This window comes from Rhopalosiphum maidis, chromosome 4 (assembly GCF_003676215.2).
Source record: "Rhopalosiphum maidis isolate BTI-1 chromosome 4, ASM367621v3, whole genome shotgun sequence".
Taxonomy (NCBI): domain Eukaryota; kingdom Metazoa; phylum Arthropoda; class Insecta; order Hemiptera; family Aphididae; genus Rhopalosiphum; species Rhopalosiphum maidis.
Window position 1 is genome coordinate 48,251,287 of NC_040880.1, and position 14,861 is coordinate 48,266,147.

General features: G+C 32.6%; 2 protein-coding genes across 3 annotated transcripts; both read left to right on the plus strand.

The window, feature by feature from the left end:
• Nucleotides 1-215: 215 nt before the first annotated feature.
• On the plus strand, nucleotides 216-1,113 carry LOC113558663 (pyroglutamyl-peptidase 1). The gene is made up of 3 exons (XM_026964157.1): nucleotides 216-557; nucleotides 626-825; nucleotides 892-1,113. Exons 1-3 carry the CDS (start codon nucleotides 354-356, stop codon nucleotides 1,049-1,051), a joined length of 564 nt encoding a protein of 187 aa, XP_026819958.1. The 5' UTR covers nucleotides 216-353; the 3' UTR covers nucleotides 1,052-1,113.
• Nucleotides 1,114-9,653: 8,540 nt separating this feature from the next.
• On the plus strand, nucleotides 9,654-14,721 carry LOC113556733 (ubiquitin carboxyl-terminal hydrolase 2). 2 transcript variants are annotated; one of them, XM_026961858.1, is made up of 3 exons: nucleotides 9,654-9,782; nucleotides 9,853-11,242; nucleotides 11,761-14,721. In XM_026961858.1, exons 2-3 carry the CDS (start codon nucleotides 10,097-10,099, stop codon nucleotides 12,274-12,276), a joined length of 1,662 nt encoding a protein of 553 aa, XP_026817659.1. In that variant the 5' UTR covers nucleotides 9,654-9,782; nucleotides 9,853-10,096; the 3' UTR covers nucleotides 12,277-14,721. The 2 variants fall into 2 exon arrangements, with proteins under 2 accessions (XP_026817659.1, XP_026817658.1); XM_026961857.1 differs by having other exon boundaries at nucleotides 9,729-11,242.
• Nucleotides 14,722-14,861: the final 140 nt, after the last annotated feature.

The following is a 14,861-nucleotide window of genomic DNA, read 5'->3' on the forward strand; positions in this document are numbered from 1 at the left end:
GTCCACACTCTATATTGATCTATTGTAAAATAATACGACGAGGTCACTGTTTTTAAAATGTAAGGGCTCGTGTTTATATTCTCCTTGAATCAATAATGTTATCAACTTCTTATCAAGTTAAATAAGTATTGATAATATATTATCATTATCGTCAATAAATAAAGAAATATTAATAAATCATAAATGATATTTTAATTAAATGATTTAATAATTTATTAGGATAATCATAACATTCATAACAGTTGTTAATACGACTAATTACTAATACTTTTTGGTAAAATAAAAATTTAAGACGTATTTCAATATTATTTAATATAATTATTATTATCGCTTATTAAATTAATTAATAAATTATGAATCCAAAAACGGTAGTTGTCACTGGTTTTGGACTTTTTCGAGACTATAAAGTAAATGCAAGTTGGGAGGTTGCTCGAGTATTACCTGAAACTGGCATCACTGATGAATTAAATATAAATTTGGTCACAGCCAATATTCCCGTGTCTTACAAAGATGTTGATCAGATTGTGCCGGCACTCTGGGTCCAACATGAACCTGCTGTAAGTTATACAATACAAAAAATAATTAGTAATTGGTATAATTTCAGTATATAATGTATCAACTTTAGCTAATGGTTCATTTGGGTGTATCACACTTGGCTAAAACATTGACTGTTGAGTTAGTTGCTAATGGGCATGGTTATTGTAGCGTGGATATATACGGAAATGGTCCGGATGATAAGTGTTTGGTTAATAATGTAATCGAAACGGGCTTGAAAATGGAATGTACTGATGAATTAGATATATGCACATCTCGAGATGCTGGAAGGTATTTATGGACCAAGAGCATTTACAGTTTTTCTATATTTTCATTCATATTATGTATATTATACAGGTATTTGTGCGAATACATTTATTTTAAATCTCTATGTATTAATAAAAATCAAACTATATTTATTCATGTACCACAATTGGATCAAGATAACACAGCTCATAAACTAGCAGAAAAACTTAAATGTGTTATTAAAAAATTACTAGAACAGATTACAGAATGATTTGATAAAATACCAAGTAATTTAATATTTATATATCTAATTGTGATAATTGTTCCGTTATTATACTTTAAATTTTATATTGTTATATTTTTATCTTGATGGTTTTTTTTTCAATTTTAACTTTATGCAAACAAAAATTATTTTATATAATTAATGGTTGTACAAATATATTATATTGTGGTATAAATCAAGTTATTTATAAGCATTTAAATAATCAATCTAATATGTAGGTGTACATTGGAATATATATCTTTACAAATGATTAATTAGTATAGTTATTTATTTGTAAGATTACAAATTTTAATTTAAATTTATATTTATTATCACAATTAAGAGTTTTCTTACTAGTATTTATCTTACTACAAGGTATGAGAAAAAACCGTTTAATTTAAAAAGTTAAGTTTTAGAGATATTTTTATTTTATTTTATTATTTGATTAATGAATGATGTACCAATCTACCTGTAAAAATTTTAAATAAATATATGATTTAACTTGATGCTTTTATTTTATTGAATATTTTAATTTGTGATATAATAACATAATATAATATGGGAGGGGGCTGACATAGTTATATATTGTTATATATTATTTCTCTTTAAATTTTAGCACCAATAGCACCATTAAATTTATTATTCTAATTTAACCTTTATAAAACACAAAGATACATAAATAATGTTATCTTGATGATAGTTGAGGATGGTATTAAGATCCTAAGAAATCAAATTTAAGTTTTATATGTTACCCATATATATATATATAAATTTATTAACCGACTATAATATAAACTATATAAGGATTATGTAATAAATAAATATTATATTTCTAAGCATATAATGATTACACCATATTTTAATTAACAAAAAAAAAAGTTAGGTAAGTGGGTCATTATTATGGGTGTGTTAAATTTGAATTCAATGATATATTATTGTATACAAAAAAACGATTCTGAGCGGAGATGGCTTGTCAACTTATAACACTAAGAATATTTTATAATATGTTTGTTGATATATTATGTAGTAAATAAAATCATTTATTTTACATTTAGTATTACAGTAGGTTGATAAAATTTTTACCAAAAATATTGTTAATATTATTTATTTATATATATTATTATATCAACTTATACAACTCAAACCTTTATAACATCATTCTGTAAATACCGTAAAACAGTAAAAATAGATGCATAGTATAAATAGATGATAATGTCTTAAAGAAATTAAAAAAGCCATTGCGTATATTAAAACTCGTATATTATATTATATCATATTATAATATAATATAAAAGTTTTAAGTACCCACGAATAATATTTTTAAATTATAATAAAATAATTAACATCGTTATTTATCTTTAAATAACTAATTTCATCCAAATATGAACTTAAAATGTCTATAAAAAATATTTATTTTTAGTTTTTATGGTGTCAGAATGAACTACTTACACCAAAAAAAACAAAAAAAATTGGATTTTCGTAAAAATCTTCGTTATTCCTTATTTTTCATTTTGTTTTTCCCAATTATAAATTTACTTTTATTTTTGACCCCCAAAGTAAAAATTAAATCTAATTCATTACCAGAAACAACCCCCCATTTTTGAAAATCTAAGTATTTTTACTGCACCGAATAATGTTTAAAGACAAAAAAAACATACATTACTGAACTTAATAGGTATATTTATCACTTTATCACTCCGCTGAGAATCTAATAAACGCCTTTTAAAAATAATAAAATGGCTTGATATTGATTTTTGATTTTTATTAACATATATAGATACCAAAAGCTAGAAAGGAAGAACAAATATATTACTAGCTATGATAAACTACACTTTAATCATTAGTTGTAATTAATACTTTACTAGTATTGAACTAATAATACAGTAATGTTATGTAAAAAAAAAAAAAATATTTTTTTTAGTAAAAATGGGACTCAAGTACTCAGATATTTTACTACAATGACAAAAATAAAAATAATGTAGGTAAGTATTTTAGTCTTTTGTACCTTTTTAAATATACCAAAATTACACAAATAAACTCAAATACCTACCCTAATTAAAATGTATTGTTTGCTTGAATTGCTATGTAAATTTAAATTTAACTACGAATAATTTATGTAAGTTAAAACAGTAATTGCTTAAGCTGAATACATAATCTTTATACTTCAAAATATATGAGTAGGTAAGTGCTTAAATATTTTATTTTTTCTTAAATATTTGAAAGTAATAATAATAAATTAATAATCTATGGCTATTTCTGATAAATTAAGTTAAGAATTATTCTTTTAGACTTCAGAGGTTGATACTCACACACAACATACACGTTACACATAGAAAATATAACATAATTTCAACCATATAAGATTAAAGTATATTCAAATTCAACTGTAAATTTCAATAGTAGGTACTAGAAGCATTGATTATAATACATAATCAATATTTGTATTTTATATAGGTAGATACGCCCTAAATCAGCAGTTCGGAGGGAATATAGTGACGATAAAATAACGAGAATTTTGTCGTTAAAATAGTTATACATTTATACCATTTTACAATCAATAGGTAAAATTGAAAACAATAAATTAATTTCGGGACGGTTGCCTATCGGCCATCAATAACAATTTTACTTTTATCACCGTGGTTATTGGTTACCAATTATAAGTACAAATGTAAAATAGAGCGGAAAATAGGGTCAAGAACAAAACGGGCTCATGTAATATTCTACTTACTAAATAGGTACCCTTACGCTATACATCAATGTTATTACATATAATATTATAGAAAATTAGAAAATATTGTATAAAATACCTTCATAAGCACTGAAAGAAATTATGATGAATACTGTATAATGATATAATATGTTTATGCATAATGTATGTATTAACATGCTGATATAGTTATTATAATTGATATTTAAAAGTGTTGTATTTCCTTACGATTTGTTTTCGGATGAATAAGAACATAAAAATGTTATATGTAGTACAAGTTCAAATTATATATACCTAAATGAATTGCAGTCTATACCTAAAACATGTATTGAATTTGTTACTGGTATTTGATAAAATGCTAACAAATAATATAAGCACACTAATTATCAACCTTGAGGGTGGTTTATTGTAACAAATCTGATCTAGTTTATATACTTTATTTGCTTGTGTATATTACGTTAGTCAAGTACAATAATAGTTAACGAGTTTTATTTTCATTGTGATCACTGATCACCTTAAAATTGATTTACACTAAAGCAGTAATATAACTACTCTCATACAAAGCCAGCGTGCCCAGCGTGGGTGAGCTGCCGCTGGCCGCTACCTTTGCCTTATATTGATAATATAATATGATTAATATGCGATGTTTTTCGCAAAAAATAATTCAACATAAGGCATAATTTGTACCAAATTAAATTATACATGCATATATGGAATAGTAAACATGGATAAATTAATAAATATCTTTATAAATAGAGGTTGATACATACTAAACCCAAACTGTGGGTCGCGATTATACTTTTGGTGGATTGCGTTATATTTTTAAATAAAATCCATCTTTTTTAATTTGTTGTTGCAAGCAAAACAGCAAAAAAAAAAAGGTCATTCATTGATATTGCGGGTCACCAAATTTTAAAAAATTCCCAAAATGGGTCGTACAATAAAAAGTTTGGGAACTTCTGCTCTAAACCTTAAATTAATATAGAATTTTTATCATATATCATTTATCATTATTTCTCAACTCTTACTACTTTCACTTTTTTCCCCAACAATTCAGCCGTATATTATTAATAGTCTATTTCAAAAACTTTTGTCATAATTTTAAAGTTTTGATTATGCCAAAGACACTCAAAACTTAAGTTTAATTGAAATTGTAATTTTTTATACTAACCTACCTACACCGCCGTATTTGCCGATTAAGAAATAAACAAATTGTGGCATTGAGTAATTAATAAATATAATTAAAAATGCATAAATGTATAAATTATTATATACCTTAGGCTTAGAAATTAAGGCAAGTGACCAAGTTGTCACTTGTCATTACTGGAATAAAAAAAATATTCATCGTAAAACCACATTGATTTGTCATAAGCATTTTACGTACAGGGTTGATGAAATTGGATGTTTAAATCTAAAATAATGTTTCTCATCAAAAGATTTGTCATTTGTATTGATCATATGAAACATGACGCCATAATGTATATTATTATTTTCTAAGCAATTTTCAAAATATTTAGACTAACCTAACATCTTCAATACATCCTCAAGATTCTACATTTAAATATTAATAACAATTAATATTATTATTATAAAAAATGATATAATATTATAATAATTAATAAAATAGGTAGATATCATTTATGTGATGTTTTCTGAATGAATACGTTTAACTAACTATACTACCAATAGAAAAATAAATAATAAAATAGCTTTAGAAATAGTGATTGACTGCTGTCTATAGACTCAGAATTATTTATTGCATATTGTACAGATAACGATTTATTATTGAATTAAAATTTAACATTTATAATTTATCCATTTCTGTCAACAGTGACAAACTTAATGATAAGGTATAGTCGAAACTACCAACTAAAATATGTACTTATACAGTTGACCATCTTTCTCGTTTTTGCATATTATATAGGTATTAGGTAATGTAAAACTATAATATTATTCGTATGTATTAAAAAATTGTTAAAACACTCAATAAAATAGACAAATATATTAACCGATATTTAAGAATATTTTATTTGTTTATCTATGGAAACATTATGTTAATAAAATTTGTTTACATGTTTAAATTGCTAAAATGTCCTAATACACTAGAAATATTATCATTTACAACTTTTTTATTTATCATTTTTATATAAGAATACAATATGTACAAGATACATAGATACGTAATGCATAATACAAATACATCTATATTATACATTTTAGTATTTTACCCTGCACGTCGATAGATAGTTTAGTTATGGCGGGTAATGATATTAATGATATTATTATCGTTTAAACGAATCATTTAAATGAATGGACCTTGATGTTTATATTATGAATACACCTATTGCACTAACAACTTACTGATTACTCGAAACATTTTGCGTGCTCAAAATAAACCTATTAAATATTAATATTTTTGAACTTTGTGACAACCTATAACTTGAAAAATGTAATTAATATAATATAACTTTGTCCGGTATTCATTAATCAGTCGCTTAATGATTCATTTGTTATCATATATTATTTTAAATGGTGTTGCTATAAATGCTAATATTACGTGTCAGGAAAATTAAAATATTTTATTTTTAGGGATTCAGTTAATGATGTTATATCGAAAAACGTTTAATATAACATCCATAAAAATCAGAATCACGTCTCTTCGATATCTAAACATATGTTATTATTTTTTAGTAGTAGATATCACGGTTTATGATTAGTAAATTTAGTAACACTAAATATTGGGACTGGATGATCTTTAATTTCATCCAGGGTTTTTTTTTTTTTTTACAGTACTTATACTAGTTATATTCATGTCTCATAAAACATGGCATTACATTACTTTTGCATGCGCATGAACAAACATAACATTTTTGAATTACACCCCTTCCTCTTAGATTTTTAATAACAATTGTCTTAAAATTTTTAAAAATTGTTGGTTAAAACTCGAGAATGAGTAAAAAAATCATAAGATTGGTATAAATCATACAAAATTACAAGTAATTCCGTACAAATATGCTTAAAATCCTATAGCATTAAAATAAATAAATACCTACATTATTTATAATGTGAATTATAACAAAAATGTAATGTCTTTTCACTTTTATTCGTATTTCGTATCATTTATTGTTATTTTTTTCATAGAACTTCCATGCAATTTTGTGTGATGATTTATACTGGTTACCTAATGGTTTGTATAATTTTTAACTTAACTTTTATAGCGATCACTCAATTTTAATTTTTTTTTTTTTATTATTCTTTCTTTATATCTTTAATGGTCCTACGGATAAAGTTCGTTTATAGAAAAAAACTTTTAGTTTTCAAAAATAGGTGTACTATTATAAAGCCATTTATGTAGTAAAAGAAAAACCTAATCAATCTAAAAGTCATTTGCCCAAAATATTTAGTGTCACCTCTCATCTATTTAGTAAATAAATTGCGATCACCATGCAGTTTATCAGTATTATCAATGCTATGCTATGATTATTCAACAGCAAAAATATTCGAAAAATTAATAATATTCTTAAATTCGATAACATTATAAATGTATGATGATCCTTTCGTATTATTTATTATTTTATACAATGATCCGCCAATTACTATGCTGCTCACCCACCGGCCTCTTTTGTTCTTTAGAATTTAATATGAGCATACTAATATGATGCGTTTATTAAAAAATATATAATGTTTTACCGCTATACGATTTGCAATTAATTTTTAACACTTTCTCCGTATTTTACCGAAACTAAATTTTCACATTGTTCACAACCATTATCATAATATTATAATCATATTGTAATACGTTATTGCAAGCAATATCAAAACGTGAAACAATGTATTCGTGCGTCACATCCTATCATACACTTAATAGATTTATTCAATTATAATATTATTGTTATTATTATTGCGCACCTATAGCTATACACACAATATTGTTGTTGTAATATTACTGTACAATATATCTATATCTATAGCTATACCTAAATACCCTATTATAATACACAATCTGATAGTATAAACTTCGTTTCCTACACCGCCGACTCCCATTAATATACGCAAATATACGGTGGAGCACGCGCGTTGTGATAACTAATCAATTATTCGACTAGTAAGCCGGGAGGGCGCGGTGATGGGTATCGGAGATAATGTATGCTCGCTAGAGATACTTATACATACACACGTATATATGTATATATACCGTCCGAAAAGTCGAGCGAAACGCGACATTAGCGAGAATGACTAAAGTGTCACCTATATATATTATATATACAGGCCCGTGTACTTATTACGATGTGTACGATAATGCAAGCAAATATAGTAATTGTACCAGGTAATAGGTATAATAGGTATATATAATATTTTAATTACGCGTTCATAATATTTATGAATGTCGATATAAATTTGTTATTTTAAGTGTACACATATAATATTTATATTAGCTCTCCACGGGCGCGCGACGACCACGCCAAATAATAATTTAACGATGACACCGCGGTGCCACGGCAAGCCTAATATTTTAAACCACGCTGAAAAAGGTGTGGTCCCGATTCGCGAAAAAGAAGAGGAAAAAAAAGTAAAATAAAAACCTATTGAAAAATATTGATTCCGGGCGCCCGCGAGAGAGAGATACTGCGGCCTTGGCCGGCGTGTCTCTTTGGCGCGCGCACGCGAGACCTCAAGCCAACCGATATATAATAATGTATATATTGTATAATATAGTCTGTATAGGTATGTCGTTTTCGCACCAAGCACGGCTATCTGCAGGTCGACAAAACCAATACCGTGCAAAGTTCATCTCTCACGAAATCGGTCAAGTTCGTTATAAAAATACTGCTGCGGGTACACGGCCGAGGCGGTGTAGCGTCGACGCGGGCGGGCCGTATATTATAATATTATACGATGCACACTGAGGGTGCGACACAGTATAGTATAAAATACAATATAATGTATTATAATACTATAAAATACGTTAAAAAATGATTACGCCGAATTTTTGAGGAGGTTCTCGTCGCGATAATTTCGAACGGCACGAAAGGTATTTTTTCGGGAGGCCTTTGGAAATATCACTGAAAGGCCGATCCCGTGTGTACACGTTATATATATACCTACTAGGGTTTCCGCCCTCCGCGGTCACCGTCACACGAATCACTCAAGTGATATTGCGGGGTACCTTTTTATACACATATATATATATATATGCGCGTGTGAGCAGAAGAAGGTCGACATCATGACATGTGTACACCATACTATATATACGTGTACCTATGTACATTCACGCGGTTGTGTCATCGGTTAGGCGCGGACGGAGGACATAAAAAATAAATATATAAATTTCGAGCAGACCGTATTATGATATAGTCGCACTATACGCGCGTGATGCATCCATTGTATAAAACCCTGTCAAGGCTAAACGCGACCGACGACGGTTGTGGGTGTGCGCAGTACCCACACACACACACACACACACACACACACACGCACACGTATGATGTATACATAATAGTCACATACATACACATACATATTGGTATACGCAACGTATAATAATAATACGTTGTGGCATTGACGATAACCGTCACGCACGCACACACGGTGTATACGATTTATACGCATTTTAATACACGTATACGTATAATAATAATAATAATAATAATACGATGTATATATGTGTATTAACGCTAAAATAAAACCGAGACGAACTAGGTTAATCAATAGGCGCGCGCGCGCCGTGCGGTGACATCGGGACGACGGTGGCCATCGATGGTCGCGCACTACGGCGCGGTCCGCATCATCGATGGTTGCGCGGCCCGCACACATCGATAGTGGCGCTTGACGCCGCTGCTGCGGGGGTCGAACGCGCTCGCGGCGGCGCGCGTCACGCCGCCGCGCTAAAAATATACAATCGCGCCGACGACGAGGCGTTTCGGTACCGCGCACGCACATCGATCATTTGCCACCACCGCCGCCGCCGCCGCCACCGCCGTGCTACCGTTTTCGCCGTCGACGGCGCGGCCGCCGCTTGCAGTGCGACTACGAGTTGTGTGCATAATAATAATAATAATAATAATAATAATAATAATAATAGTAATAATAATAATATCTTTAGGCGACGGAGAGAGACATCCTACTCTCGATCCCCGACGACACCGCCGGACAAGACTAACCGAATACGGGACAAGACCCGCTGCGTGCGTACGCCGACGGACGGACATCGGCGCGCCGGACGGACGATTGGCGGCGGTGCAACAGGAGACGACGGCGGCGGCGGGAAACGGACATGTTATGCGGCCCGGTAGTCGGGACGACGGTGCAGCAGGCGAGTGTTCGTCGTGTTCGTCGTTAATAACGTCATGTACGCGTCATCGTCGGCCGACAAGTACGGCACCGGCAGGACCGCGACCGCCAAGTCGTACCATCACCATCACCTCCATCACCTACATCACCACCACGTCGGCACGTCGTCGTCTTCGTCGTCTTCGTCGTCGTCGTACGCGTTGTCGTCCGAGCTGAGCGCCGACCGGCGGTCCAGGGCTTACAGCAGCGCGCCGAGACAGGTGACGCCGGTCCGGTCGACCGCGTCGTCCAGGTTGACGGACATCAACGGTAATATCCGATCGCTGAGCTTGAGCAAGAGCCTGTCGCCGGCGTCGTCATTAGGTTCTGCCCGAGGGGAAATCGGCGGAAAGACCACACTGCTGCAGCTAGGCAACGACAATAAACGGTATGACGCAACGAAAAAACGTTTGGACGCGTTCTACAACAGCAGATCGCCGTCGTCGTTGTTGAACAAATCGTACAATTACAAGTCCGGCAACTTGTCGTACTTCGAAAAGTACAACAAACAGCAGAACCAGCAAGACTCCCCTCCGCCCAACGAACCGCTACAGCAATCCAAATATGTCAACATGAACAGGACAAACTACGGCGGCATCACTGACAACGGAGCGGTGCATCCGGAGTCGTCGTCGTCATCCGCGTACAGGTCGGTGGCCGATTCGAAAAAGGGGGTGGTCGGCATCCGGAACATAGGGAACACGTGTTACATGAACTCGGTGCTACAGTGCCTGAGCAACACCAAGAGGCTGACGGACAGCGTACTGGACGACGTGGACGGAGCCGACGGCAAGCTGATCCGGGTGTACCGAGACCTCCTGTCTCGGATCTGGACCGCCGCCGACAGCCATCCGGTGGACACCACCGCGTTCAAGTCGGCGTTCCAGCGGCTGTCCCCGCGGTTTGCCGGCTACGAGCAGCAGGACGCCCAGGAGTTCCTGCGGCTGTTGCTCGACCGACTGCACATGGACGTCAACAGGGTGAAGGTCAAGCCCCGCGCCATGCCGGACGTGGACGAAACGCTCAAGGACAACGCGCTGGCCGTCGAGTTCTGGCAGAGGTACCTAGTCACGGACAACAGTACCGTGGTCGACCTGTTCGCTGGACAGCTCAAGTCCACGCTCGAGTGTTCTACGTGTGGCCACAAGAGTATCACATTCGAGGTACGTGTACGAGTATACCAAGGTTGTTAGCCGATGCGCATTATAATATATTATCATATATATATACGCATATGTATATATATTGTATCAGTATTATACGTACGACTGTAGCGCGGCTACGATGTGATGATTAAATTGTAAATTTAAAAAAAATTGACCCCAATCCGAGCGCGCGAGATTAAAAATACGCTATACGCGCGCACACATTCCTCTGGCAACCGGCCCGGGCCGCCGGCGCCAAGTTGCGTAACGCTATATGAACGTATATAATATGGCCTTTTTTTTAAAAATATTTTTTTCTCTCCCGATATTATACTGTGCTTGCGTTGCAGGCGTAACTGAGAAGCCTCAACTTCCTCCATGCCCACTCCCAAAAAGCATTTCTTATCCGCCCTGCCGTAAAGAAATGTGTTACTACAAGGCTATATACCTATTACCTACATAAAAAACTGGAGAAACCAGCTATTACATATTTTATGTATTGTAAAAGCCTTCGTTGTATGTTCACCAGTATACAGGTGTTTTGGGACGTGTCGTTGCCACTGCCGTCCAGCGGCTCGGCTAACATAGTGTCCATCAACGACCTGCTGCACAACTTCACGCAGGAAGAGGTGTTGGACTTCCGCGAACGGCCCCGGTGCAGCGTGTGCAAGGTGGACAGGAAGATGTTCAAGTCGTACCGGTTCCAACGGTTGCCCAGGTACCTGGTGCTACACCTCAAGCGTTTCCAGGGAACGCAATCGTACAAGAAGATCACGTCGCTGGTGGCGTTCCCGTCCGTGTCACTGGACATGAGCCCGTACGTGTCCGGCACGGCCCGGAGCATACAGCCGCACGGCTGCAAGTACAACCTGTACGCGGTGTCCAACCACACGGGCACGCCGATCGCTGGACACTACACAGCCATGTGCAAGCACCCGGTCACCGGTGACTGGAACTTCTTCAACGACAGTTCCGTCTCCCGGATTACGTCGTCCGCGAAACTCATAAGCAACGAGGCGTATATACTGTTTTACGAGGCCGCGAATTATTAATTAGCCGATGAAATCAGGTTTATAAATTGTTCTTTTTATTTAAATTTTTTTTTTTTTTTATATCCGTCCATGGATCGAGGCTTGATGACATGAAACCATGCACATACCTATTATGTACATCAATAAGTACTTACCTTTATCATATTATTATATACCTACCTAACTGTTGTCGCGAACGACCTTTCAATATTGTGCGAAACTTATTGCTATACACCATACTTGCATATACGTTAGAGACAATAATATGAATTTATTATTTAACTACGTGTAATTGGTAGCACTAGTATTGAAGTGTACGACTAGTGAAAAATATCGGGGAATACGATGGGAGGTGGTCACGAGAGGGGAAAGGTTTACCAAGGTTTTATTATAATGGATACCTATATAAATATTTAGATATAGCCAATAGCTGCATATAGGTTATAGGTAATATAGGTGTACCTATTGTGTACAACACGTGTTTTATGATCAGGTCAGAATATAATATAAAGTCTAACGTGATACATTATATATTTATAAAGTATTCTATAATAATATATTCGATGGTGTACATTCAATTTTCTTTTGATATGGAGGGGGATGGATTAAATTGTATACACATTATATCGGAGTCCTTCACCCAACGCAATAAGTTCTATCAAAGACCATGTTAAAATATTCAGAGTTCATACATAATATTTTTAATAATACTTTAATTAGAAAATTGAAAACAACTCTCACACAAAATAATTAAACAAAAATATATAGAATAATATAATATTTTATATTATTCTATTACAAAAAAAAATTCAAACACATTTCACACTTTGTTTGATATTTCCATCAAAACTTTGTCTGCAGCTAATATTGGATATTGGGTAACTATTACGATTTATGGATAGTACCTATAACCTAAGCCTTTAAATCTTCCCTGTTTAAAATAAGTAAGCTATAGTGCTATACACAAAATTATAAAATGTCCTTCTAATCATTTCAATGCTGAATTTTTAATGTCCTTGGGGAGGGAGATTTACCCCGAAACTCCTCCTCCATTTGTACGCCACTGAATATATTTATATTTAGTACATTATAATTTATAATACATAAAAATGTACTTATAGATACATATTACATACTGCATAGTAATTAATGTAGGCATTATATAATCAGGGTACGGTAAAGAAAAAATTGTGACATTTATGTTGTACAAACTACTAAGTTCGGTCGAATGTAGTGCTCATTGGTGCAATTATAGGATCGAATTTCTGTAGGGGGATTTCTGGCATGGGGGAAAGGGGAAATAGTCCCTAAAAAAATTAATACAAGCTACAAGCGATGGAATAGTAAGATGTATAAAAAAATGTCTCATCAATTCTTTAAAACTGTAAATACATTTTTTTTTTTTTGTGTGTGTGTGTGGAGTCAGCTCTCTTAGTTATACCAATAATATGTTATGGTATTGAGAGAGTCATAATAATTACTCGTTCGATTCGATTCATACATACATGAGCTCAGTTAGTTACATACCAATTCAATTTTAAAGGTAATATAATTATGTACTATTAAAGTTAAAATCGGTAATACGATTGACTAAAAAACATTTATTTGTTACCAGTGATTGATTAAGAGGTACCTATGATATAATACAGGGATGAGCAACTCAAAGTTAATATAGTATCTCTATAAAGGGCCAATTTTTAGAACTTTAAAATCTAACGAACCAGAGAGTATAGAAAGCAAAAAAAAAAAAAGGTCAAATTTACTTTTCATATTTATTCATGTTTTAATGTTGAATACAGATAAACACTAAAATTGTATAAAGTAATAAGAAAATGTAGAGGTATGTGGGCTGATGTGCCCCACGGGTTGCCAGTTGCCCATCCCTGATATAATAGGTATATCAAATAATAACAATAATAAAAATTGAATTTCCTAATGACGAATTGTAAGGAAATAAAATTGTGAATCAGACATTTTTAAATCTTCAAAAATTGATCATCAAGCCATTGTTTACTTTTGTCTTGAGATTTGTTTTCTAGGGACACTTGACTATAATACAAATTTTATTATGCTGATATTATTTTAATAGCTTTAAAAGACATAATTGTCATTTACAAGTATTTAAAATTGATTATTTAGAAATATTTTACTGTATCTCCTACTTTAACCTGGCATCTTATACTATTTTATAAAATGTTCAAGTGTTCAACAAATATTTATTTTTCATCTTTTTCACTTATACCATTTCAAAAAACACATTAAGGTAAAATATTAATAAAGCCTATAAAATGGGATTGGATAAAAGTTAAATGTAATTACTTTTAAAACAATATTTATTTTTATTTTTACCCATAGATGATTATTTATTCATATTTTTTCTTGTGTAATTAATTTTAAATTAACAACAAATTTAATTTTGTTCTGCTTGAATAAAATGATTAATATTATTGGCAATTTATAAGAAATATCTGTTAAACTTTATGTAGGGTTACTTTAGCTTATATGAATACAATATATACTTATATTATATTGACAGTTTAATTTATACAATTTTATCAAAAGTTAACTTTGTTTTGCACTAATTAAAAGTTTTTTCTACAATATAT